Source organism: Mustela nigripes, chromosome 2 (assembly GCF_022355385.1).
Source record: "Mustela nigripes isolate SB6536 chromosome 2, MUSNIG.SB6536, whole genome shotgun sequence".
In the NCBI taxonomy this organism is placed as follows: Eukaryota; Metazoa; Chordata; class Mammalia; order Carnivora; family Mustelidae; genus Mustela; species Mustela nigripes.
In genome coordinates this window covers 170,101,596-170,128,540 of record NC_081558.1, presented here as the reverse complement: position 1 = coordinate 170,128,540, position 26,945 = coordinate 170,101,596, and the positions used below count along the sequence as shown (strand labels likewise).

The following is a 26,945-nucleotide window of genomic DNA, read 5'->3' as shown; positions in this document are numbered from 1 at the left end:
AGATAAGAGGAAAGAGAGTTGAACTTGTAGTAGTAGTCTAGTGGTAGACTGGATGGGCAGTCTCAGAGGGGGGCTTGTGATAGCTAGAAGGCAATACCATCAGCATTTAGGTCTACAGAAATTGGAAAAAGAAATTAAACACAATACTGAGATCCATCGGAGCTCCTGGCTGGCTCAGCTGGTAGAGCACATGACTCTTGATTTCAGGGTTGTGAGTTCAAGCCCCAAGTTGGGCAGGGAGCCTACTTAAAAAGTAAACAAAACAAAACAATGGGACCACTGAAGAGCTACATCTTCAGTGAAAGAACAGTCAGGAAAAAAACTCAGTTCACCAGTCCAGGCAGATATGGGTATTTGTCCATCCCAGCCTGGGCTGTCAGTGGGCAAAAACCTCCCTTGAAGATTCAGAATAGCCAGGGGCGCCTGGGTGGCTCAGTGGGTTAAGCCTCTGCCTTCAGCTCAGGTCATGATCTCAGAGTCCTGGAATCGAGCCCCAGATCAGGCTCTCTGCTCAGCAGGGAGCCTGCTTCCTCCTCTCTCTATGCTTGACTCTCTGCCTGCTTATGTTCTCTGTCAAATAAATAAATAAAATCTTAAAAAAAAAAAAAAAAAGATTTAGAATAGCCAGCTTGCTCCCAAACTGGCCTGAAGTTCAAATTTATGCTGGTCCAGGAAACCATAGTCGGAGAATTAATATAAAAATAGTACCTAACCATGAACACTCTTGAGCAACCTAGCAGAAGCAAATTCAAAAATGATCTGGAAAAGGGACGCCTGGGTGGCTCAGCTGGTTAAGCAGCTGCCTTCGGCTCAGGTCATGGTCCCAGCGTCCTGGTATCCAGTCCCACACCGGGCTCCTTGCTCAGCAGGAAGCCTGCTTCTCCCTCTGCCTCTGCCTGCCATTCTGTCTGCCTGTGCTTGCTCGCTCTCCCTCTCTCTCTCTGACAAATAAATAAAATCTTTAAAAAAAAAAAATGATCTGGAAGGACTCATTCTTCATCCCATGAGGGTTGCACAGGCTTCCCAAAGATGAGGCCCTATTGGAGGTAAGTTCATACTCCAAAATCCCCTAAGACTCCTTGAGGAAAAACTCAGTAAGCAGTCATATTTAAACTTCAGAACATCAAGTAATACATTATAAGCATGGTATATTTAAACTGATTAAATACGTTAGTTAGGGGTGCTTGGGTGGCTCAGTCATTAAGCATCTGCCTTCAGCTCAGGTCATGATGCCAGGGGCCTGGGATCAAGTCCTGCATCGGGTTCCCTGCTTGGTGGGGAGTCTGCTTCCGCCTCTCCCTCTCCCTGCTATTCTGCCTGCTTGTGCTCTCTCTCTGTCAAAAAAATAAGTAAATCTTTTTTAAAAATGTTACTTATGCATCTTTGCTCCACAAGCTTCTACAAACTCTAATGGATCAATATATAGGATCAAGAGGAAGCAAAGGCTTTTATTATGTATGTTCGAAGCATTAGATGTAAAACTGTTTAGGAATTTCCAAGAGATTACAGGTTTGACAAGAAGAATCATGAGCAGGAAATATCATGCATGCACAGAGAGTTTGCATCAATGCATCAAAAAAGACAAAACAACTTTTGGATTAGCTTTAAGTTCAGCAGTTTAGGCAACCTTGTGAAATTCTGTATATAGCCACTGTTAATAAAACAGATTAAAACCCATGTCAGAGAATTAATTCATTGCTATCAATTTATACATTTCAGTGACTAACAGCTATGACTCAAACTGCTTGGCAGCAGGAGTCTTAAGTACATTTAACCAGGGGTCCCCACACAATTATCGGAGAGTCACCTGACAACAAAGCAATGCATGTTTCTAAGAAAGAATTGTAAATGAAATACAGAAGCTTCCCCCATCGCAACATAAAACTGAATTTTTGCAACCTTAACACTTGTTTCTACACGGACTTATGTAATGCTACACATTTTGTGAAAAGTCACGTCCAACATGGGGCTTGAACTCACTACCTCAAGACCAAGAGTCACGTGCTCTACCAACTGAGCCTACCGGTAACCCTGTAACTCTACACATTTAGTAAATCACACTACTTCCAATTTTGTGGGAAAATTTTGTTTATGAGTAAGAAGTTTTAATATTATGTTTTTACCCAATGGTTATTTTTTAATGTATTCAATTCCCCTTGCCTTTAAAAATGGATTAACTTTAATAACATAACTGATTTATGACAGCAACTGAGTTATGAAGAGAAAAGTGACAAGGTCAACTCCAAAGCTTATGCTTTTAAACAAGATTCAACATCTTTTATTTACAATTTTGGATATACATTAATGATCTTATACAATTAACTAAATCTAGTAACAATGGTGAAGATGGAACATAAAAGACACAATTCCAAATTTTAGTTAGGTTGAAATACATTTTCACTAACTGAAAGGTATGATAAACAAGCAGCCATTATAAAGTTATAGACTGTATGTCAATTCACTTAAAATTGAAAGTCAGCCACACACACAGCTATAGGAACAATGGGAAATTTGCAAATGCAAATATTACATATGCAGGTATAATGCATGCATGGCATCACATTTAGTCTTTATCTTTTCAGCCATTTTTTAAAGTAAACTGGAATAAATATCTTAATAATATATGTACATCAAGGCACATTCTTTTCTTGTGCTTTAGGAATGATTTACTTGTGATTTTGCTTATATCTTCATTTTTTATACCTTATATTAGCTTCTAATACCTAAAGTAAAAAGTTTAATTTTAACAATTATAGTTTGAGTGGTAGTTTCCTACAGGAGAGAAATGTGGCATCTCCCCAAGGTTATTTTGAAGGTCAGAAAACTGGATAGCTTCTAGAAGTGGGAATTTAAAAATCAAACACACAAATTAATAATTCTCACATAACTTTTAAAAATAATTTCAAAAATTTGGTGGACCATAATCAATTAACTTCTTTATATAGTATACTAAAATGAGGGCTGACTTGAAGACTTTTCAATATTCTGAAGTTACTTGACAATTATACAGTATCCACACAGGACCACTGTAGAGGTCCGTATTGCTATCCTATTTCTAAATTGCAGTTTTTCAACAAAATTGGAACGATTAAACATGATACAAAAGCTGCAAACATACCAAATCTAGTTTTAATTTGTTCATTCTTCAGCAAAAGAATGAGTTTTTTTTCATTCATTGTCCCATGTTATCAAGGAGAAATTTCCCACCAACAATGTTTAATAACAGTGTCCTTTGCTCATGGTCAATTTACTTGCCTTGAAGAGATAGTATATAGTAAGGCTTTAATAGGCATTTCATGCATTTTAATGGCATTTTAAAAAATCAGCTATTTACTTAAGGGTTCCCCATCTAGGTTAAGTATACTGTGCAAACTTGATTACAACATGTAACTCATTAAGTGCTTTAAAATAGAATAAATCCCTGACTTATAAGGGGTTAAAATAAATAGTAAGTCAAGAATCACAGATTTGAAGCATTTTAAAAATGTAATATACTTACGCATCCTACTAAAATGCTTTATATTAGAATTTTTTTGAACCTATAAACAGGGCAAATGAAATCACAGAACCTCTCTATTTTGAGAATAAAAGAGAAGAAGATCTGACTAGTGCAGCCTTTTAAACTCAAAGTATATAATAATGTCAAAATGCAAGTGAAACTATACAGTTTTTAATTTAGCCCAGTCCTTTATAAACATTAATTCATAAAAAGTACACCATGATAAACCATTACCATCAAGTAAATTTGCTTTCAATTCCTTTACAATAAATGGATTTTTCAATAGAACCCATTAGCCAGACAAACCGTTCAGAAATTCAAACATCACCAAACAGCCCAGAGCCTTGACCTACAAACTTTGGGCAGACAGTCACACACTGCAGTGTGAACAGATGTTCTGTGAGTTCAGTACACATGGGATGTCACTTCTTTGATCTCCATCGTTACAGTCACTCTGCTTCCGAAATGTGTGCCACCTCTACTTCAACAGTTTGAATAGCTTCTGCCACTTCTGAGAGCTTCTGTCCTTGCTGTTGCGCCAAAACATAATTAACCACTTGCATAATGCTTTGGTCAGAGAGCGTAGATACTGATGGACACTCTTCCGTAGCCGCAACAGCTTCCAGTGCTTCCATGGTCTCTCCCGTCACCACCACTGTCTCCAGTTCTTGAGGACCACTGCTTTCTTGTTCCTGCATGTCTGCTGTTAAGATACTAACAGCATGCTCCACTTGAGTTCCTTGGTTATGAAACTGAAGGGTATCTTTCTCCAGCATAATTTTGCAAGGCACATAATCTCTGTGGAATTTAGTCATATGTTTACGGAGTGTTCGAGCATCTATGTAGGCTTCACTACATACGGGGCAGACATAGGGCCGTTCACCAGTATGTGTTCTGACGTGGCGTTTTAGAGATCGGGCATCAGCCCAGGCTACTCCGCATGTTAAGCATTCAAATGGCTTGACTCCTATTAAAAAAGAGTGAGGGAGACAGAGAGAAGTGTGTGTGTGTGTGTATAAGGTACAAGTAACAAAACATATTTAAGTTCCCTGATAAATAATGCTTTTAAGTCCAATAGCCCTTTTCTATCTGGATTACGGCAGTCTTTACTCAGGATCTAATGGTGTACCTTAGAATGAACAAGATTCTGCTATCTAATCTCTCCACGGGTGTTCCCAGAAGTAGAAGTTACTGAGAGACAACTTCTGATTTTCCATGCACAGACTCATTTAACCTTCCCTGTGATCCTATAATATTAGGATAAGGTAACAGAAGGTTCCAATAGTCCAGTTCAGCATAAAAATGTTGACCTAGGGGCGCCTGGCTGGCTCAGTGGGTTAAAGCCTCTTTAGGGTCCTGGGATTGAGCCCCGCGTCGGGCTCTTTGCTCAGCGGGGAGCCTGCCTCTGTTCCTACTTGTGATCTCTGTCAAGTAGATAAATAAAATCTTAAAAAAAAAATGTTGACCTAGAATATTAAGCTCACTAAAGAAGGAACCTACCTATGTACATAATAACTAGGCACCCAGGTTTAGGATCACCTCAATCACTTGAATAAGTATCACATAATATGGGGATTCAACTCTTATCAAAGGAAGATGAGGTAACAGGCAAGAAGGTTGGTATAGAGAGACTATTAGATGTGCTTTTCATTCTACTTATATATATACATAATATTAAGTACAGTTACCTTCGTGGTTGTTCATGTGTCTCCTATACTCTCTTAACTGAGTGAATTTTCTTCCACATTGTTCACACACCCGTTCTAGGTTCTGCTTTGCTCTTCCTTTTTTCCCATGCGTAGCTTTCTTTACATGCCTTCTAAATAATGCTTTCTCATAAAATTCTTTGCCACATATATTACACCTATAATGGGGGTAAAAAAAAAAAAAAAGAATTTTTTTTCCCCAAAGCACAAGCATCCAAAAGAATTAATCCAAGTACATATACCATCTCAAGTAAGTTCAGATCCTGCTCAAATTTACTACCTGTAAGGCTCAGTGACAGAATGAGACTTCACATGAGAATACCAATCTTTCTTCCAACTATAGCACTTATCACAAAACTGGCACTGGAATGGCTTCACACCAAGATGTTTGTTCATGTGCTGACGAAGATCTCTAGCTTCAAAGAAACTTTTTTCACATCTGTAATAATAAAGTTCAACCAATCAGATCACTTTATTCTTTTTTTTAAAACAAATTTCCAAGACTCAGTATACTAATGGGTTTCTAGAACTCTACAAAATGATGCCAATTTAAAACACAAGAATTTGTTACTATTCCAATCTTGCAATAAGGTTTCAGGGCTTTAAGTTCTTTTAGCTCTGGAGTACTGGAAACATTTTAATTTTTTAAAAATTTTTATTTAAATTCTAGTTAGTTAACATAGAGTGTAATACTAGTTTCAGGTGTACAATATAGTGATTCAACACTTCCATACAACACCCGTGCTCTACAGAAGTGCACTCCTTCATCTCCATCACCTGTTTGATCCAATCCCCTACCCACCTCCCCTCCAGTAACCATCAGTTTGTTCTCTACAGTTCAGAGTCTGTTTCCTGGTTTGTCTCCCTCTCTCTCTTTTTTCCCTTTCCTGGTTTATTTCTAGTACTAGAGACATTTTAGAAGAACCACGCAAAGCTCTCAAAGGCTATAAGACATTGATTTTCTTTCTCCACCTAAAATCTCCGCTTTTACCCTCTCCCTTTCTCTGTTCATGTGTTAGGAGTAGGCCACAGTGTTGACCACAGATAAAATGAAGCAACTGCCTCAGGCCTAAGTCAATCAGAGGACGGGCATTCCCTTGGCCATAATTCCTGATTAGGGATAATCAAATGACTTAACCAGATCTGATGGGTGTGGATCTCAGCACCTATATATAGGAATTACCAAAAAAGCAGCTTGGTGATTTAGGAGTTGAGAGGATTTGAGGCTGAAACCATTGCGACTGCCTTGTCCAGAAAGCCTTGGAGACATCAAGTGTTGATGAGCATGAATCTCGTTTACCTTAAACCATTTGGACTCCTAAACTTTACCTTTCTTTCAAGCCAGTTTACATTGGGTTTTCATTCACTTGCAACTAAAAATCTATTGATAATAAAATCTTTGTTTTATAATAAGACTGATCAAAGTGATATCAGCAAATATCCAGAATCAGCAGCCCCACAAGCCCACTATTCCACAAAAGCAGTAGACAAAACTGGCCTAAACTATGAGAATCAATTTTACTGGAACTCTGGAAACTGAATAAAACTGTAAAGCAACCAGGCAAACATATAATAGTAAAATAAATCGTTAGATGTTGGTAAGAGGGCTTTGTAGGGAAGGAGAAGTCTGCTGAAAACATTTAAGAGCAAATGTATTTGCCTCTGCCGCACAGGGCAAGTGTGGTTGGTTCAAACACTATACAAACCAAGGGCTTGGGAGAAAAGGCTAGGGAATGAAATGGTGGTGCATTAGGGGCTTTGAAAAACTCTTACATACTCCCAAGAATTGAGAAGTCCATGTACTTGCCCAGGGCAACACATATTTAGAGAAAACCTGAGAAGGCATGTACTTGCCCAGGGCAACACATATTTAGAGAAAACCTGAGAGGGCCCTAGGCTCTCATCTCTGGCTGACTGCACAAACAGGAAGAGAAGGCCAAGACAGAGTCGTACAGCCTGGCTGAATGTGAAGGCATTCTGGAGTAAGACAGTGGTGATGTCTAATTGCACAATGTACTAAATGTACTAAAAGTCAGTGAATTGTACACTTTAAAATGATGAATTTTATGTTAAGTGAGTTTTATCTTGATTATAAAAGATTTCAGGAGACTTTGGAAAATAAAAAGAGGGAGAAAAGAGAATCTGAGATGTAAAGCTGACAAAATTATAAGACATTTAAAATGTGTATCATAATGGTTTATGTATCCATTGTGAAAGGATTCCTCCTATTTAATTAATTCACATATCTATCACATCAGATATATATGTGTGTGTGTGTATAAGTTCTACTCCTTTAGCAAATCTCAATTATATAATAGTGTTATCAACTAGAGTGACTTCAAGTATCTTTTTTTGGGAACCTTCAAATATATTTACTAAGAACACAAGGAAACTGATCAGTTTACCTATTAAATACTTACTGAGTACAATGATAACCTCGAACCTCAGGCTTTGGCTGGTGTTTCTTTAGGTGCTTGCTGAGTCCAGAGCCCCTGTGAAAAGACTTTCCACAAACTGAGCAGAGGTACTTGGACTCACCTATAAAAAATAAAAAACACAACATAAATCAAACAATCAAGTGTTCTTCCAATAGAACAATTTACATCCTACTTTGGAAGTTATTTTATCAAGGGGACACAAAAGCTATTACATTTGGCAGTCATCTACTCAGAAGAACAACAAACAAGGTCAAAATCTCTATTTCCTCTCAACTACAGTATTAGCAAGGTTACTACTACACAAAGAATGTCATGTGCCGGGCAGCCTGGGTGGCTCAGTGGGTTAAAGCCTCTGCCTTCGGCTCGGATCATGATCCCAGGTTCCTGGGATCAAGCCCCACGTCAAACTCTATGCTCTGCAGGGAGCCTGCTTCCTCCTCTCTCTCTGCCTGCTTCTCTGCCTACTTGTGATCTTTCTCTGTCAAATAAATAAAATCTTAAAAAAAAATTAAAAAAAAAAAAAGAATGTCATTTACCTGTATAATCATCTGGAGTAGTAATATAGAGTTGAATGCAAATTCTAGAGCCACTATACCCTTCTCTCAGAGAGAGAGAGAGAGGGAGACGCAGAGGGAGAAGCAGACTCCCCACTGAGCAGGGAGCCCAAAGCAGGACTTGATCCCAGGACCCTGAGGATCACAATCAGAGCCAAAGGCAGATGCCTGAGCTACACAGGTGTCCCATCAACTTTTTAAAATCATGACCATTTCTTTAAGTGCCTGGATCTAAATTATGCATAAATTTTTAAAAAGATTTTATTTATTTACTTGACAGAAAGAGAGAGAGATCACAAATAGGCAGAGAGGTAGACAGGGGTTGGGGGGAAGCAGGCTCCCCGCTGAGCAGAGAGCCATATGCGGGGCTCGATCCTAGGACCCCGAGATCATGACCTGAGCTGAAGGCAGAGGCTTAACCCACTGAGCCACCAGGCGCCCCTAAATTATGCATAATTTAATACTCAGTACACTTTTTTCTATACTGAGGAAAACAATGAATATTTTTATACCAGTAAGACAGCTCTAAAACTAGATTTAAGAAAACCTTTAGCCTTACTTTCATTAATAAAAAACTGCATACATAGAGCCATTAGTATATTGATATAATTTCTAAAATAATTATAGCATAATCAGTGTAATAGTAACTTAAGAGTATATAATGTGTAACTGTCAATTATTTGTCAATACAAATTTCTTATTACCTGTGTGAATACTCATATGTTCTTGAAGACTCCGTTTGGTAACAAATGACTTAACACACAGTTCACACTGGAACTGCTTTTGTGATTGATGGAGACTCTGGTGTAATTTTAGACCATGCTTATAGATGAAAGTCTTTCCACAGACCTGAGACAGCACAGGTGTTTAAACCGGTAAAACAGAAAAGAGAAGTCAGGGCTGTTTCTGAAGAATGAGGAGAGAGAAAGTGTATGCCATTTTAAAGAAAAAAACTTATGAACAAAATGACAAACTGAAAGTTGAAACAAATGTCAAGGATATTAGCAGACTGATCATCTTCTGACTCAGTACTTAACAAATATTGCTACTTTTATTACAGCCAGGTGATCCTTGGAGGAGCTCAAAGCAGTACAAAAGACCCTCACAATATCTTTGTGTGACTAGTAAACAGTATACCTTACCTATTAAAAGAGACATGAGAACTTAATCAAGAAAATACACTAATTTCTTGCTACACCGACTAGAATAGTGCTTCTCGAATTCTGTGATGAAGAACGAGGTTTTTTTTTCCTTTCTTCAATCCATTTTTTGTTAAATATGATAAAAATGTCACAATAATGTCAATTGCTATGACAATTTCTAGAGGTCTACTCTCAATTTCTGTACTTATCTTCCATGGACCACACATTTTGAGTAGTTCTACATGAAAAGACCAGAGGCCCAGTTAATACTTACTTTCAAGTCTATGAATAACATGATGCTTAGGACATGGCTTCTAAAGAAATGAGGGGGCGGGGGAGTGGGACAGTGAGTGACATTATACATAAAACACAGCTGACTATGTGTTGATAACTACTAAAGCTGGATAAAGGGTACATGAGGGTCTATTCTATTCTCTTATAATAAAAAGCTAAAAAAAAAAAAAAAGAGAGAGGATCATTAAAAATTTCACTGGGGAAAAAATGGATCATGCTTATATACAAGGCTATAGGGCCTATTAGAAAATTTTCACTGTTTCAAATAGCCCTAAACTGGCTAATCACAGGATTCTTTACTTAGAAGTTTTATTTGGGCATTTAATAGTCTCAGTCCTCAGCTCTAAAAAGCACACAGCTTAGGCAGGATTTTTGCTAAGGAGATTTGTTTAAACCATGGGTTCCTTTCCAGTCCAGACTGGTCCTGTTGAAGGTTAAAGGGATGAACGGGATGATGAATTTGTTATTCTCACCCAGTACATCTTCTGAATCTTAGTGAGTTGCATGTGTATCCTAGTAGATTAATTTCAAATTACAACAAATTAAATAGCAAATGAAAGAACACAATTGGGAAACACCCTTAATTCAGGCAACTGAAAAAGTCCTAGAATTCTCTGTGATATTTTGCAGGAATAAGGGTGACTCCAGAATAAGTCAGTATTATCATCAGTTAAGTGCAAATCTTCTTTATATAATAAATTAAACTTCATGGCCTTACCTGGCACGCATGTGGCTTTACACCTGTATGCTTTAACATGTGTATTCGAAGAGAATATAATTTAGGTAATGTCCTTCCACATATGGAACATATAAATTCTCGTTTGGTTCTCCCCTTCTCAGACGATGTTCCCGATGTCTCATTAGAAGTAGAATTGGAAGAGGATGAAGTGGGTGCATCTTTTCTGGTATGTCGAATAAGATGTGCTCGCAAGGAAGCACTGTACTGAAACTGTTTTTTACACAACTACAAGAAAAGTAAATTCCATCTAAATGTAATTCTGTAACAATGTTAAACTTGACTATTTCAATTTCCATTTTGTTATAATTATACAAATCAATAAACACATACCCTAAATAAAAAACAATATGCTAAGTATCAGATACAAAGATGAAAGGGGTCAAGACCTAGCCCCTACTCTGGAGGTCTATAATCTAACCACAGAGGGAGTCAAGGAAGCAATAAAGAAAGGCATCAAATGAGGAGACCAGGTCTGTCTAGAAGGAATGGTAGGACAGAGAGAGATAGTACTTAGTACTCATTTGAGTAGTAAATATTTATATGGAGGAAAACTAGGGGTTAGAGAAAGGAGAAAGATAAAACTGTAATGACCCTTAAAATTCTTTTGGTCTACTACTTTTCTGCCTTTTTTCTTTTTTTTTAACTCTCTTATGATGCTTATTTTGGTAACTCTAAGAAACATGAATAATGGATGAGGGCTCTCTCCCTTCACCCCTCCACTCTACACCTATGCAGATGCTTCTTATTATCTTACTTTTTTTGACCAGTTTTCGTGTTCACATTTTTTCAATGATGTAGTTATTACTACAGCTAGGTCATATAGTACACTATGATTCTCTTTCCTTTTTTTTTTCTGTTTTGCTTATTTCTCTTTATATTTTCTGCTAATTCATCATCAAACCCTTCCCTCAGTTAACCTACTAAGAGCAGACTGAAAGACATCACCCTAAGAAAGGGATTTCTGTCAAGGCATTTTGTCCTGTTTCAACCTGGACTGGTTGTTTCCTATGCTTGGACTCTGTAGAATTGGACCCCATGTTTCCCAGTTCCCAGGTCTTGTTCATTTTAATGGAACACCTCTGCCAATAAGCTTCTTGACAAAAGGCGTTTGGGAGGTAAAACTTTTGACACCTTGCATGTCTAAAAATGTTCTTATTCTACCATCACAAATAACTGATAATCCGGCTATTGATTTTAAGGTGGAAATCACTTCCCTTTAGAATTTTAAAGACATTATGCTTTTCTTTGTCTTGTAGTTTCCATTATTGCTGCTGAAAAGCCTGAAGTCATTCTGACCTTTATCCTTTCTATGGGTCTTTTTCTGTATCATTATTTATAAGATTTTTTTCTTTATCTCTTGATTTGAAGATTTTGCAATTTATCTTGACATACATTTACTTTCATCCATGGTTGTGGGAATTCAACATGCCCCTTTTCACAAGGAAACTTAAGTTCTGATATTTTTCCTTAATGCACCAATGATTTCCTTCTCCCCATCTTCTGTTTGTTATTATTTGGATATTAGACATCCTACACCAATTGTCTAAATTTCTTTACTCTCATTTTCTAGCTTGTTTTTTGCATCATTTTCTGAGACATTTAGTCTATTTTCCAATTTTTCTGAGACTTTTATATTTGTGGATCCCCCAAAGTTGCTCCTTTTTCTTGAAATATTTTTATTTAAATATCTTTTTTTTTTTTTAAGATTTTTATTTATTTGACAGACAGAGATCACAAGTAGGCAGAGAAGCAGGCAGAAAGAGAGGAGGAAGCAGCCTCCCTGCTGAGCAAAGAGCCTGATGCAGGGCTCGATCCCAGGACTCTGGGATCATGACCTGAGCTGAAGGTAAGGCTTAACCCACTGAGCCACCCAGGCACCCCTTTCTTGAAATATTTATTATAATGATGATGCCTGACATCTACTGACACTTGACTGGAATTTCTGTGTAAGTCGGGTGGGTGCGGGGGAAGCTGTCAACCACAGGCTTTGCTCAGCACTACCCTCCAGGTCTTTTGTTACTGGGCTTTAGATTTCTCATCTCTGAGAAACCTGTTTTGGGGCTAAGAATCTGCTGCTAATATTCTAGGACTTCGGTAGGTTAAGAGAACTTGAAAATTTCAACATTCATTAAGTTTGTTTTAGAGATAGTGTATTCACTCTCAGAGCAGTTATGGTTTTCTCTCTCCCAGAAAGTAGAAGACCGCTCTTTGGCTGAGGGAGCAATGGTGATTAAGCTGCTTCTTGAAAAGTTTCTAACAACCAGACTCACTTCTACTTTCAAAGTAGCCAGTAACACTAATTCCTGAGGCATTTGGTACTTCTATAATACAATTTGGACAGATTCTTAAGCTTTCCCCACTGAAAGCCTGGGAATGAGACCTTTCAAATCTGCTATATCAATTGTTCCCTCTATTTATCAGGGGCCAGCGTGTAGTTGTTAAGGTTTCCTCTTCTGTTCTCTTTACCCTTCTATGAGCTTATATTTTTAAATTTTTAAAGTTTATTTATTTTTTAAGTAATCTCTACCCTTAATGTGGGGCTCGAACCAATGACCTTCTGAGATCAAGAGTCACATGCTCTACTGACTGAGACTGCCAGGTGCCCCTGAGCTTTTAATTTTTTAAAATGATAATCTCAGTCCTGTCTTACTAGGGTAGTATTAGGAAGAAGCAAAGATACATCACTGTTTTTTGTGTTTTTTTTTCACGATGGGGGGAAATCAAAGAAATAACATACAAATCAGAAGATAACTCTTACATAGCAATATAAAGTAGACAGTGTTCTGAGTGTCTCTCAGTGTTTACTGAGAGAACACAAGTAGTAGAATAACAATGAATCAGTGAACTGCATTCTGTTTATCACGAAGTTAGAGCTATCTTCAATTAGCTTTCCAGTTACTTACCGGACATTTGTAATCTCTAGCTCTTTCATGCTTCAGTGTGTGCATTATAAGGGCATATCGTCTCTGAAAAACCATTCCACATTCCCCACATTTATGGGATGCTGCTTCTTCAGTATTCTCTTTAGTATCCCTTTTTGGCTGTTTCATCTTTTTCCCTCTTTGAACTAATTTCTGGGCTACCTAATTAAGAGACAAAAAACACAATCTAAGTAAATATATTCATTTTTTTAAAAAAGATTTTATTTATTTACTTGAAAGAGAGAGAGAGCGCACACACATGCAAGCAAGAGACAGGACGAGCAGGGGAGAGGGGCAGAGGCAGAGGGAGAAGCAGAATCCCTGCTGAGCAGGAAGCCTGACGCAGGACTCAATCCCAGGACGCCAGGTGCATGACCTGAGCCGAAGGAAGACCCTTAACCAACTGAGCCACCCAGGCATCCCAATTCATTTTAATTTTTAAAGTCAAGAATCATGTTATAATATTTCAAATTAATATTATCTTATTAACATTGGTATTTATTTGGTATTAATATTGGTATTGCTTTCCTACACCTACTGCACTTCCTTCCAAAATAATTCTCATGACAGGTATTAAGTTTATGAACAGAATGCTTTTTGACTTAAAGCGAAAACCACAAAGGTAACTTCTTCATTATACCTGCTGAACTGCTGACTTCGGAATGGCCTTCCGTTTTTGCAGCTTTTTCTCCATTCCTTTGTGTAGTCGGATATACCCCCCTTCATTAACAGAACGCTGCCGAAGCCTGCTTCTGTAAGTTTCATCATCAGGGCCCAGGTCTGTCTTTGTTGTCAGTGCGATTAGATTTTCTTGCTCTTTTAAAGACTGGCCAAGGTTCTGCATTGATTCTGGAATGTCTTCAGCACAGATATCTTCAGTTGATGTGTCATTTCCCATACCATTGTTTTCTGGAGAGCTACTGATTACATTCTCTTTTGAAAGTTTGGGATGAATATTAGAAAGTGTGCTATCTTTGCTGTTTAAAGTTTCTCGTTCTGTGTCATCAATTTTTGTTGCTAAATCCACAGACTCCATTTCAGGATGGGAACCAGTTACACAGCCTGCTGGTGACAGAGTGGCTTGAGCCTCTGAAGAAACCTGGCGTTCAGGGTGTTGTCCTGGTTCTCCATTCTGCTCAGCTTCAGGCAATTCTCCATTCACCAACAATACAATTTCACAGTCCCCAAGTTCAGTAGATAATGTTGTGGTTTCCTCGCTGCTAGCCACAGGAGGTGCAGTATTTCCATTGGGTTCTGGTAAGTCCTGGGTAGATGCAACCGTTTGGACCTCACCCTTCTTATACACTGTTAGTTGCTTCTCTTCCATTAGTTTATGTACACTTTCACAGATTTCTAAAACTTCCGACATGAAAAGATGGCGTGCTAAGATGGCTACATCGGCCATGCTACAGAAGTCAAAACTTAGCACAGAAGTATAGGCAAATTCCAATAAAGGAAGGAAGCTTGCCTTACAAAAACCTACATGGAACAAAAAAAAAAAAAGGAGGGGGGTACAAAAAAGTTAAATAACCACTAAAACACTTTAGAAAAACAATTAATACATGATTATGACAATATAAAATAAAATACAAATGCAAAAAGGCAAATATGACCATTTATTCTGCAATTAAACACTCTGGACTTGTTTTGTGTTCTGGTTGTTTAATAAGCCTTGACTAACTCACTTCTATGAGCCGAGTCTCTCAATACCTAAAATAGAAAATAATATCAGACTTACTACCTCAAAGAGTTGTTGTAAGGCAGTCATTTTCAAACTGTACTCCTTAGAACCCCGGGGGTTCCTCAAATTCCCCTCAAGAAACAGCTGCTGGAGAATGGAGGGTAAAAAAAGAGAGGGAGGCAGGTGAGTAGGCAGGGTTCAACCAACCTGTCCCCTAACCTCACTTCTGTAAGTATAACTGCATATTTTAATAATATAAGTCTATATAAAAATATGATCGTGAACAAAGGGCTGTACTACTGAAAATTTAAGAACAAGATCTAACATAGGGGTCCGCACAATTTTCCTGTAAAGAATCAGATTAATAATTACTGTAGGCCATAAGGTGTCTGTTTTAACTACGTAACTCTGCCACTGTAGCTGAAAAGAGTGGCCAAAGATATTACACACACAAATGAGCATGGCTGTATTCCAATACAACTTTATTTACAAAAAGGGAGGGAAGGGAGTCTTTCCCCTTTGGGCTACAGTTTGCCTATTCCTGGTCTAAGGAAGGAAATAATTACACACAGGAGTTATGACATTCTTATTTTATGTGAGAAGATAAACGTAGTTTATTTCTAAGTTCTCAATACTTCACCTTCAAAAGCCATTAATATTCATGATTCAAAAATTGGAAGATAAAAGAGTATTAAGTCCAACTCCATCTCCACAATCAGTATGATTAAGAATCTGTACAGCTTTCAGAGCTTCTTTATACAGTTAAGCAAATAATCTTATTCCCCCTTCTTACAGTTGGTAGCATATTACATACACTGTCCTATGCCTTGCTTCTCTGGTATTACAGTTTATCTTAGAGATCTTTTACCAAAATAAAGAGGGAGAGCAACCTTTTAAAAACTCACATTTGCTCTATTTTTCAGTTTTGACTGAAGGTACATAAAATGTAGTCCATAAATGATGGACAAAGAAGGGAAGCCTTAAACTGTGAGGTATATTAATAGTCCCACTGCAAACTGAAGGCACTACACATGGACATCATCATTACGGCTAATTCAGTCATCCTAGGTAAGTTGGTAATTAAATAGGCTGAAGCCATGTTACTTTTGTTACAAAATATGACCAAGTTAATTAAGCTTGAGGTAAGTGTTTCTTTCGAAAAACAAACAAAAGCCACAAACAGAATAACATATTTTGGACTTCTACTTAGCACCTATTTAATTTCTTTAAGTTTGAAGTCATAAGAAAAAATTTCCCACAAAAGAATTAACCCTGTTCCAAGTAACACTTTAAATATGTAAAACAATTTTTTCCAAAGGCACAGTCATGTTCACTATACAACATAAAAACCACAAGTTTTAAGTCACTCATAATTCTGCCAAGAGAAATGGCAAATAATTTCAGTATTTTTTAACTCCAGCCTTTTCACATACACATATATAGATTCTGCAAAACATTTTAATCAAAATGGACAACTTTGCAAAAAAAAGAGAAAGTTCCAGAGATCCATTACACAACAAAGTGAACAGAGTTAATACTTGAAAGTCATTAAGAGGATAAACTTTATAATGTGTGTTTACCAAAATTAAAAACAAAAAAAAGAAAAAAATGGACACAACAGTTGGTTATAGATAGTGTTAGAGAACATCATGAAAAAGATGTGCTCTCCAGCTGACCTGTGACCTGGACTCTAAGGCAAAGGCTCCTCACCCCTCCCCATCCTTGGAATGAGGGTGCCATTTGCCTTTCCTGCTCCCTGAGGCTGCTCTAAGGACATAGCTGTGAGACAGTGATGTGATACTGAAAACATCTATACTAATGTGATAGGACCTAGTTAAGGCATCTTTCTAATCTTTTAAGTTTGGTTTTGGGGAGGTTCAGAGTTCCACTCATCTTGCTGCCGCCCAAGACGAGCCTCATATATAAGTGCCCTTTGCTTGTTAAAACTGCCACCTACCAGCTTGGAATGGCCTGCCTGTTTCTTTGGTACAGGGGCCAATTTCAGATTATACCAGGGAAGCTCATGGGAGGGTTACGAACCAAAAGAAAGAAAAATTATGACAGGGATGGACTTCCACATCCAGCAATATGGCCAACTAAGGTACCCTAATTTGACCTACTTACTTTTAAAAAAGTGAGAGAGAGAGAAATATTTAAAGTATTACTTTAAATATACTTGGTACTCCAACACTGAGTGAAGGAAGTAAGAAATCCTTCCTGATTAGTCATGACTACAAACCAAGCTTAATTTGGTGGGATTTTTTGTTGAATGTATAGCAGTTTCATAGTCAAAAAATCCTCAGGCTCAGAATTTAAAGCAATCCCAGACCGGTAATGCCCTCAGCATTTTAAGAATCCGATGTTTTCTCTGTAGAAAACACTTCAACCCAGAACTCAAAACATTTCCCACAAAGTTTTAAAGAATACGAATTCATTGTGCACAGATCAAAACAAACACACACACACACAGCAAGGCACTATGAACAAGAGCTAGTGGAATCAAACAGCATGAATCAAATCCGCAAAGATTTTAAGTATTGCTATAATCAAATACAGAAAGTTAAGAGTGGCATATCACCAGTAAAGAGCAAAAGGTCATAAAAAGCAGCGCCCCAAAAGAGACATCTGAAAAAGAAGTAAATGGAAAAGAGGGATGCCTGGCTGGCTCAGTCAGTAGAGCATATGACTCTTAATCTCAGGTTTGTGAGTTCAAAGCCCCATGTTGGGCACAGAATTCACTTAAATAAAAATAAAAATTAAAAAAAATGGAGAAGAGACTGGAATAAAAACTCAATAAATGAATTTAACAGCAAATGAAATACAGCTAAATAATGGGTCAATTAAAATTTTCCAGGATAATCTATACAGAGATAAATACAGAAGAGAAACTAAAGGTCACAGAATATAAAGTGAGAAATGTCTATCCAATTGGAATTTCAAAAGGCAGAAGAGAGAAAATGAGGCAGAAACAAGTTTTTTTTTTAAGTTTTTTTTTTTTTTTTTAGATTTTATTTATTTATTTAACACAGAGAGAGATCTCAAGTAGGCAGAGAGGTAGGCAGAGAGAGAGAGAGAGAGAGAGGGAAGCATGCTCCCTGCCAAGCAGAGAGCCGATGCGGGGCTCGATCCCAGGACCCTGAGACCATGACCGGAGTCGAAGGCAGAGGCTTTAATCCACTGAGCCACCCAGGCGCCTCCAGAAACAAGTTTTGAAGGCATACTGGCTGAGACTTTTTCTCAACTGATTAAGGATAATCTCAATTTCTGGGTTCAGGAAGTTCAACCATTTTTATGCAGGACAGTTGAAAGGCAAAGATCCTCATGCTAGATTAAGAACAAAATCCAGAAATATGATGTTTATTTATTTGACAGAGAGAGAGAGGAAGGGAAGCAGGCTCCCTGCTGAGCAGAGAGCCAAATGCGGGGGTCGATCCCAGGACCCTGGGATCATGACCTGAGCCGAAGGCAGAGGCTTCAATCCACTGAGCCACCCAGGCACCCCAGAAGTATGATGTTTAAAGAGAAATGTAAAACATAAAGGTACAAAAAGGCTGAAAATAAAAGATGGAAGACATGCTAGGGAAATAGTAATGAAAATATTGTTCACGTATCTAAAAAATATTTACTAAAGTAGTCAAAATAGAAAAATAAAAAAATGTTTATAACAGGAGCCAACATTAGAATGTAGAGGTAAAAATCACCAACAAAGATAAAAGAGGATCACTACCTAATCATAAAAAGATATTTTATCCTAAATCAGTAACTCGAAATTTATATGCAACTTATATGCAAACAAACATGCCTCAAGATACACAAAACAGGTGGCACCTGGGTGGCTCAGTGGGTTAAAGCCTCTGCCCTCAGCTCAGGTCATGATCCCATGGTCCTGGGATTGAGCCCTGCATCAGGCTCTCTTCTCTGCAGGAAGCCTACTTCCCCTCCTCTCTCTGCCTACTTGTGATCTCTCTGTCTGTCAAATAAATAAAATCTTAAAAAAAAAAAAAAAAAAGATACACAAAACAGAAATTGAGGAAACTCAGTAATAGGCAAATTAATCACATTAATCAATATTCTAAAGCACCTCTGTCAATAACTGATAGATCAAGCACACAAAATAATCAGTAAAGAATTAACAAGCCACAATATATTGAATGTTGGTTCCAAATGAAAAGACTCACATTCTACTCAAGTAAATTGAAGCTTATAAAAATAGACCATATGTAGGGTTAAAAGCAAAAAATCTACAGTACTAAAGGGAAACTTACAGCCTTGATGCTTACAACAGAAAGTCAGGAAGGCTGGGAGCTAATGAGTGAAAAGCATTATACTTAACAGTCAAAAAAAAAAAATAGTAACGGGGCTCCTGTCTGGCTAAGTCAGCAGAGCATGTGACTCTTGATCTTATGGTTCTAAGTGTGAGTCCCACACTGGGTGTACAGTTTACTTTAAAAACTAAAGACAGTGACACTCAAATACAGTAAAAGGCAGATTAATGAAGGGAAATCAGTAAAAGAAAATAAAAGTTGTTCCCTTATTTTTTTAAACAATTTTTTATTTTTTAAGGATTTTATTTACTTATTTTAGAGGGAGAAGGAGCACATGCAAGCAGGTGAGGGGCAAAAGGGGACAGAGAGGGACAAGCAAACTCTGAACTGAGCATGAAGCCCAACTTGGGGGTTGCTCTCATGACTTGAGATCATGACCTGAGCCAAAATCAAGAGGCCACTGCTTAACTTGACTGAGCCACCCAGGTGACCCAACAGCTATTCTTTGAACGGTGTGTCAAGAAGAATTAGTCAGAACTTGGTAAGAGGCAAAAAAAGATTACCAGGTACTAAGAGCAGTGTTGAAGATGCACCACTGATTTAATGCTATTGACTAGACTATTTTACACCTCTGTAAAAAGTAACTTACAGAAAAATGATAAAAACGCAAATGAGGGGATGGCTCAATAGGTTGATGTTCAGCTTTTGGTTTTGGTCAGGTCATTATCTCAGGGTTGTGAGACAGAGTCCTGCATTAGGCTCCAAGCTTAGCAGGGAGTCTGGTTGAGATTTTCCATCTCCCTCTCCCTCTGTCCTCCCCTCCTCCAATTTTTCGCCTGCTCGCTCTCTCTCAAAATAAATAAATCTTAAAGAAAGAAACAAAGTTTGAGTAACTCTCTAACCATTAAATATGCCAGACAAGTAGTTAAAAATCTTCCCTCCAACTCCAGCAAAAGCCCAGGCAATTTTAGCCACCATTCTACCAAACATTCAAGAAAAAATAATGCTAATCCACAGTATATTTCAGAGTATCTAAAAATTGGAGGGAGCATACATTTTATAAGACTAGACCAACTCAGAGTGCCTGGGTGGCTCAGTCGTTGGGCAGCTGCCTTCAGCTCCACTCATGAAGCCAAGGTCCTGGGATTGAGTCTCACATTGGGCTTCCTGCATGGCAGGAAGTCTGCTTCTCCCTCTGACCCTCCCTGCTCTTATGCTCTCTTGTTCATTCTCTCTCAAATAAAATTATTAAAATCTTAAAAAAAAAAAAAAGACTAGAGCAACTCAGATATCAAAATATGAAACTGTGAAAAAGAAGAATTACTTGTGAATATACGTGCAAGTATTCTAGAGAACATTAGCAAACCAAACAGCAATTTATACAAAAGCTGGTAATAATATGACCGACCCGGATTTATTTCAAGAACAAAAAAACTGGCTTAACAGAAAATCCATGTAATTTCCTACATTAACAGAAGGGTAAGAATACAGGCAGTTTCAATAAATACAGAAAAAATACGTGGTAAGTCAATACTGCTGGAGGAGGTCATCAAAAAGATTTGACTTCGGGACGCCTGGGTGGCTCAGTTGGTTAAGCAGCTGCCTTCAGCTCAGGTCATGATCCCAGGGTTCTGGGATCGAGTCCCGCATCGGGCTCCTTGATCGGCAGGGAGCCTGCTTCTCCCTCTGCCTGCCTGCCTCTCTGTCTGCCTGTGTTCACTCGCTCTCTCTCCCTCTGTCTGTCTGACAAGTAAATAAATAAAATCTTTAAAAAAAAAAAAACAAACAAACAAAACAAAAAAAAACAAAAAGATTTGACTTCCAGCTGACCCTCGAGCTGGATGGACCCAGACAAGTGGAGGACTCCACCACTCCCCTGTTTCTGAAATGTGTTTCACTTACCTTCTCTGTTCCCAGAAGTTGCCCCCAAAATACATCTTTGAGATAGAAACTTGGTATTGAGGCCCTCTGGGCTGGGTACCTGACTGAACCCACTTAAGGCCTCCTGAGTACATGACAGAACACTGTTAAGGCCTCTATATAAACTTCTAAGATTCTGCACAGAGATCTACTCATCCTGCAGCTGCCCCAGACAATCCTCATAAGTACTGGCTCCCTGTGCAGATTATACCTGGGAACCTCCTCAGAGAATTACAAACCAGCACGCATTTTAGAGGGAATATCCTTAATGTTAAAACGGTAAAGGGTTATCTATTTAAAACATTTACCAAGTCATATACTTTGTGGTAAAAAAGCACCTTCTTTAGAAATGGAAATGAGATAAGTAAACCCCCTATCATTTCTATTCAATTGGGTTTTTTGAGGTCCTGGACAGCACTTTAAAGCAAGAAAAAAGTTTTCAAAATACAAAACCTGGAAAGGTAGAAACAAAACCAACACTATTGGCAGATAATTTATTTCTTTATGTGGAAAATTCCGAAGAATCTATAGGTAAATGACTGAATGACTAAGAGAATTTAGCAGAATTAAGAGAATTTAGCAGTATTACTATATACAAAATATACACCCAAAATAAATCTGAAATTATATAATTTTAAGAAAGAAATACAATAGTTTCAAAACATATAAAGTATCTTGGAGTAATCCTACAAAAGGTGTTTGAGATTGTTAGGGATAACTCAAACTTTATTAATTCAATGTAATCTCTATCAAAATACACTATTCGGTGTATAAACTGACAAGCTGCTTTTAGTTTTTATGGAGCAAAGGGTTATGAAACGAAGACCCACCTGAATAATAAATGTGGGAGACTCCCCTTACTATTGTAAAGGTAACGTAATTAAGACAAGTGAAAATAGCGTATGGAAAGACAACCGATAGACTAGAAGAAAGCCTAGAATCAGCACCAAACTCCTGGGACTGTTTTGTTAAGAGAATCTGAATGGTGAACTGACAAGGAGGATGGCGTCTTCACTAGAGGGCTCTGAGAGAAGCGATGATTAAAACGGGAAAAAAATGAAATCAAACACCTATTTCACACCAACAAAAATAAACTGCAAACAGATTAAAACTTAAATATGAAAGAAAAACTATGAAAATTTTAAGAAGAAAATCTATGAACATGTCTTTATGACAGTACAGAAAAATTTTTTACAAGCATAAACAAAGGAAAACACAAATTAATTCAACTACATTAATTGGGTAATTTAAAAAGATGTACATTTTATCTTTTTATACTGTACATGTTTTATATTCCTTACCTAATATTAAACAAAATAAAAACCATCTATTTTGCCTATTGAATTACATTATATTTGCTGCACAATATATAAAAATAAGCATCTAGGATGAAAAACAAATGAGGTATTTCATTGGAATTTTACGATGCTGTATTGCAGTTAATTGGGGCAAACACTTCATTTGCTAAGCTGCTGAGAAACTGAAAAAGAACACTTCATATACCTCTCTTCCTGCTTAAGATGCATAAAAGACAGGGGAAAAAATCCCAAAGCTAACTTTTTTCAAAAGACTACATCTGTGATGAGTTTTATTATTCAGATGGCCCAGTATAAGACATTTTCTCCTAAGTCATCGAACCCAGAAAAAGGAAAATATCGCTAATCTAAAATGTAATGCAATTCTATGCTCCATGGAAAGCTTTGCTCACCATTGTATCCCCAGAGCCTAGGCTGGTTCCTCACACACAGCAGATGCTTAATAAGTATTTTTTTTTAAATAATTAAACATAGTTACAGAAAAGAAAAAAATACACGTTATTTATCTTCCCAGAATAAGTGATTTTTAAAAGCATGAGTAGGGGTGCCTGGCTGGCTCTGTGGATATAGCATGCAACCCTTAGTCTTGGGGTCATAAGTTTGAGCTCCATATTGGGTGTGAAGTCTACTTTAAATAAAATATAAAAAAAATATATATATATATACATGTATGTGTGTGTATATATATATATATATATATATATATATATATGGTAAAAAAGGACCAGTGGGTTAACTAAGTTAAGTATTTATATACCTGGATAAAGTCACTTTTTTGTTTTGGAAAAGGAAAATAATATTTTACACAGTGATGTCAGTAATTCAGTAATCAGGAGTTACAGTAAGTTAATATTATGAAAAAATGTATAAATAAGGTTACCTATTTTAATTCTTCCTAAATTTTCATTTGTTGACTCCTAAGCCAATATATAAGTTCTAGTGGGCCAAAAGAAAGTCAAATTATTCATTTACAATAACAATAAAAGCAAAGAAAAAAGCCACACCTAGAATTTTGATTAATGTATATTAACAGCTTGATTATTCAAACTAATGAATTCTAATAATCTTTAAAAATGAGAAAAAACAGACTTACAAAGGTGCTCTACTATTACATGTTCCACAACATAAGATACAGGAGGTTAATTCTTTTAACAGTCAATTTTTAAATAACATATTCACTTAGTGTAATGTAACACTGATGCAGTTCTGGATCTCTCTCAAACTGTTTTTAGCTATGTTAATCTCAGAAATTTTTCTACTGCTACATTTGTCTCACCAAAGAGGTAGTGATAGAAAATGACAGCCTTTTCTATAACCCTACCTTGGAAACTTTGCTAAAAATAAAGACTTTTTAAATTCAGCTTAGTGTACTACTATAGGTGGGCTTCTCCCACTGCAGCATAAATCCTGAGTTTCTAAGACACACACACACCCACCCACACACCTTCTTCCAGTAGGTACTTACACACACACACACACATGCCCCTTCTTCCAGTAGGTACTTACACACACACACACACACAAACATACACACACACACACACCACTTCTTCCAGTAGGTACTTATAAACAAAAGCAAGAGTATTAGAAAATTCTTACCAGAAAGATCCACCACTGCCTCATGACTGGAAACAGCTCCTTTCTCAATAAAAAGATCTCGAAAATATTCACTATTAGCTGACAAAACAGATTTATGAGCTTTGTACTCTTCTCCCTCAATTAACAAAGTAACATCACAGAACTGGTTGGAGAGTCTCTGTTCGTTGAGCTGTTTTAAGACAGCCTGACAATGTTTTGGAGAAGAACGTTTCACCACTCCTTTGGTGTCAACCTATCAAAGTAAGTTTAAGACCAAGAGTTGTATTATATATCATTTGTATCTCTACCTTTAACAGAATTTAAAACATGACATGTTATTCACTTTTAAAGACTCCATTAATTAATATGAAGAAAAGAGTGAGATGTTCTTTATTATCTATATATTTAAATAAAAATTAAATATTTATTCTCTATATATTCAAATATCTATATATTTAAAAATATTTATTATCTATATATTTAAATAGGTCATTCTCACTATTTTCTGCTGTGTTCATTCTACTTGACCCAGTGGAAACCTGCATCTCACTTCTTGCTGCCTTTTCTTACCAGTCAGAAACTTCATGATGTATAAAGTAATTGCAGGTAAAAAAGAAAGGCCTAGCCAGTTTAATTTTACCTTGTTTCACGACCTAGAGACTGCTTCCAGAAATGTATTCTGTCTACCTGTACCAATATACCATTTAAAAAGACAGGAAGAATGATTAACAACAAACCAAGGAACTTCTGAAGAGAAGAAACAACAGGAATATTTGATTAATGAAAAAGCAGTATTAGCATACTTTTAGTGTATGTAACAAGAGAGTGCATTACCCGAGACATTAAGTGCATTACTTAAATTTCCAACCTCAGTGCCATAGGTCAAGCCATTTCAGTACTTTAAGAAAAAAATTTACCAAGACTATAAATACTAATATATTACAGATGTTAAAGGTAGATGGAAATTTCCACTTACAAAAACAAGTTCATGTTTCGATACTGGCTTCTTTTTTGCAGGCTTGGAGGCTGTAGTTGGAGGTGAAGTAAAATTGCTCAGATCATCTTCTGATTCATTACTTTCTTCTCCAGATTCAAGATCTAGTCCCAATTCTTCCAGCATTTCTGAAGTATCTGATATTGGACGGGAGCGATCTAGTTTCTCCTGGCATTTGCTACACTGTTTAATGTAATCTTTCACTTGCTTTAATATACCTATAATAAATATAAGAATAAAAAGTCAAATTTAATGCTGTTCTCATTTGAAAATTGAAAATTATTTATTGTCAGTTAATCTGTGTACTGATATATGTTTGAGTGCATACGTCCAGACACACACATGTCCCATAAAGTATGTAAAAGTGATTTTTTTAGGACATAAAGTACATTTTTTTCATAGATGTAAGGTTATAAATGATGGTTTGTTTCTATGCTTATTTTTGTTTATTCCTAGTTATTCACTTCCCCACTGTAAAAGATGATTACGTAAACAGTGCCCATTTCCATGTGCAACTCATTCATGCTAAAGAACTACATGAAAATGCCAATATAACCTTCATGAACAGTAATATAATGTGGTTACCTCTCCACCCTACTAACATCAGGCCTGACCATGCAATTTGCTTTGGTCAATGGAATATGGATAAATATAATGTGTGCCACATCTCAGAAGCTTTAAAAGGCACAGTTTCCCTCCAGGGCTCTGATCTTTGTCTCCTCTCTCAAATGACGGCATTTTCCAGATAAATGCCATCCTTTAGAGCCCAAATTGACAGAGCCTGAAAAAGACAGGTGGAGTCAACTGCAACCTGAACTACAACCACAACTTGTAAGGAAAGTATAAAATCAATCTCATTTTTGAAAGCTATGAGATTTTAGGGCTGTATGAAAAAACAGCATAAACAATCTAACAAAAGTTAGATTGTATACAGACCACTCACAAAACCCTATTCTGAATTTCAACTTCTAGCTCAGCATGTTGGGGTAGGGGTAAGGAGCAGGGAGGAACACCACTTGTAAAATAAGACCAATTAATTTCCATCCTACAAATGAGAAAATGAAGCTCTAGGAGGTTAAGAAACGTGTCCAAAGTCAAATGCTAAACTAAATTGCACAACCAGGCCTCCAAAATCCCTATGATTTTCAGTATATTATGCTAATTTACATAGGAAGACATTTGTCCATCACTATGACAGAAAATTCTCTTCCTCACAATCCCAAGTAAAACGTAAATGAAAGGCTCATTAATAAGCTAAAATGATATAGACAGTGAATTCCTGAAAAGAAGTTCAAGATGTCAAATTATAACATGGTTCCTTGTACTTTCAACCTTCAGATAATATTCAAGCAATATTTCTCAAATTGTATTATGTCCCAGGGCACCTGGATGGCTCAGTTAGTTACGTGGCTGCCTTTGGGTCAGGTCATGATCTCAGCATCCTGGAATTGAGCCCCATATCGGGCTCCCTACTTGGCAGGTAGTCTGCTTCTCCCTCCCACTCTCCCTGCTTATGAGAGCTCAATCTCTGTCAAATAAATAAATAAAATCTTAAAAAAAAAAAAAAAGTCCCATACTTACTTAAAAATATACACTGGACTAATAAATTCAGAAAATTATACTCTCATTTTACATGCACATAATAGGTATTATCATATTCAAACCTCGGAGAGTTCTATAGTGAAAAATATGTTTAATAAGAATTTGCCGGGGCGCCTGGGTGGCTCAGTGGGTTAAGCCGCTGCCTTCGGCTCAGGTCATGATTTCAGGGTCCTGGGATCGAGTCCCGAATCGGGCTCTCTGCTCAGCGGGGAGCCTGCTTCCTCCTCTCTCTCTGCCTGCCTCTCTGCCTACTTGTGATCTCTCTCTGTCAAATAAATAAATAAAATCTTTAAAGG

General features: G+C 37.2%; 1 protein-coding gene across 1 annotated transcript in view; it reads right to left on the bottom strand.

Moving 5' to 3' along the window:
• Positions 1 to 1,428: 1,428 nt before the first annotated feature.
• Positions 1,429 to 26,945, bottom strand: part of ZBTB11 (zinc finger and BTB domain containing 11) — a 32,040-nt gene continuing 6,523 nt past the window's right edge. The window contains exons 2-11 of the mRNA XM_059392056.1: positions 25,030 to 25,265; positions 24,075 to 24,306; positions 13,934 to 14,772; positions 13,276 to 13,455; positions 10,352 to 10,597; positions 8,902 to 9,046; positions 7,626 to 7,743; positions 5,486 to 5,644; positions 5,188 to 5,363; positions 1,429 to 4,466 (exon numbers count right to left, since the gene is read on the bottom strand). Coding sequence (XP_059248039.1) covers positions 3,949 to 4,466; positions 5,188 to 5,363; positions 5,486 to 5,644; positions 7,626 to 7,743; positions 8,902 to 9,046; positions 10,352 to 10,597; positions 13,276 to 13,455; positions 13,934 to 14,772; positions 24,075 to 24,306; positions 25,030 to 25,265 — 2,849 coding nt within the window. The 3' untranslated portion in view covers positions 1,429 to 3,948. The remainder of the gene's footprint in view (positions 4,467 to 5,187; positions 5,364 to 5,485; positions 5,645 to 7,625; positions 7,744 to 8,901; positions 9,047 to 10,351; positions 10,598 to 13,275; positions 13,456 to 13,933; positions 14,773 to 24,074; positions 24,307 to 25,029; positions 25,266 to 26,945) is intronic.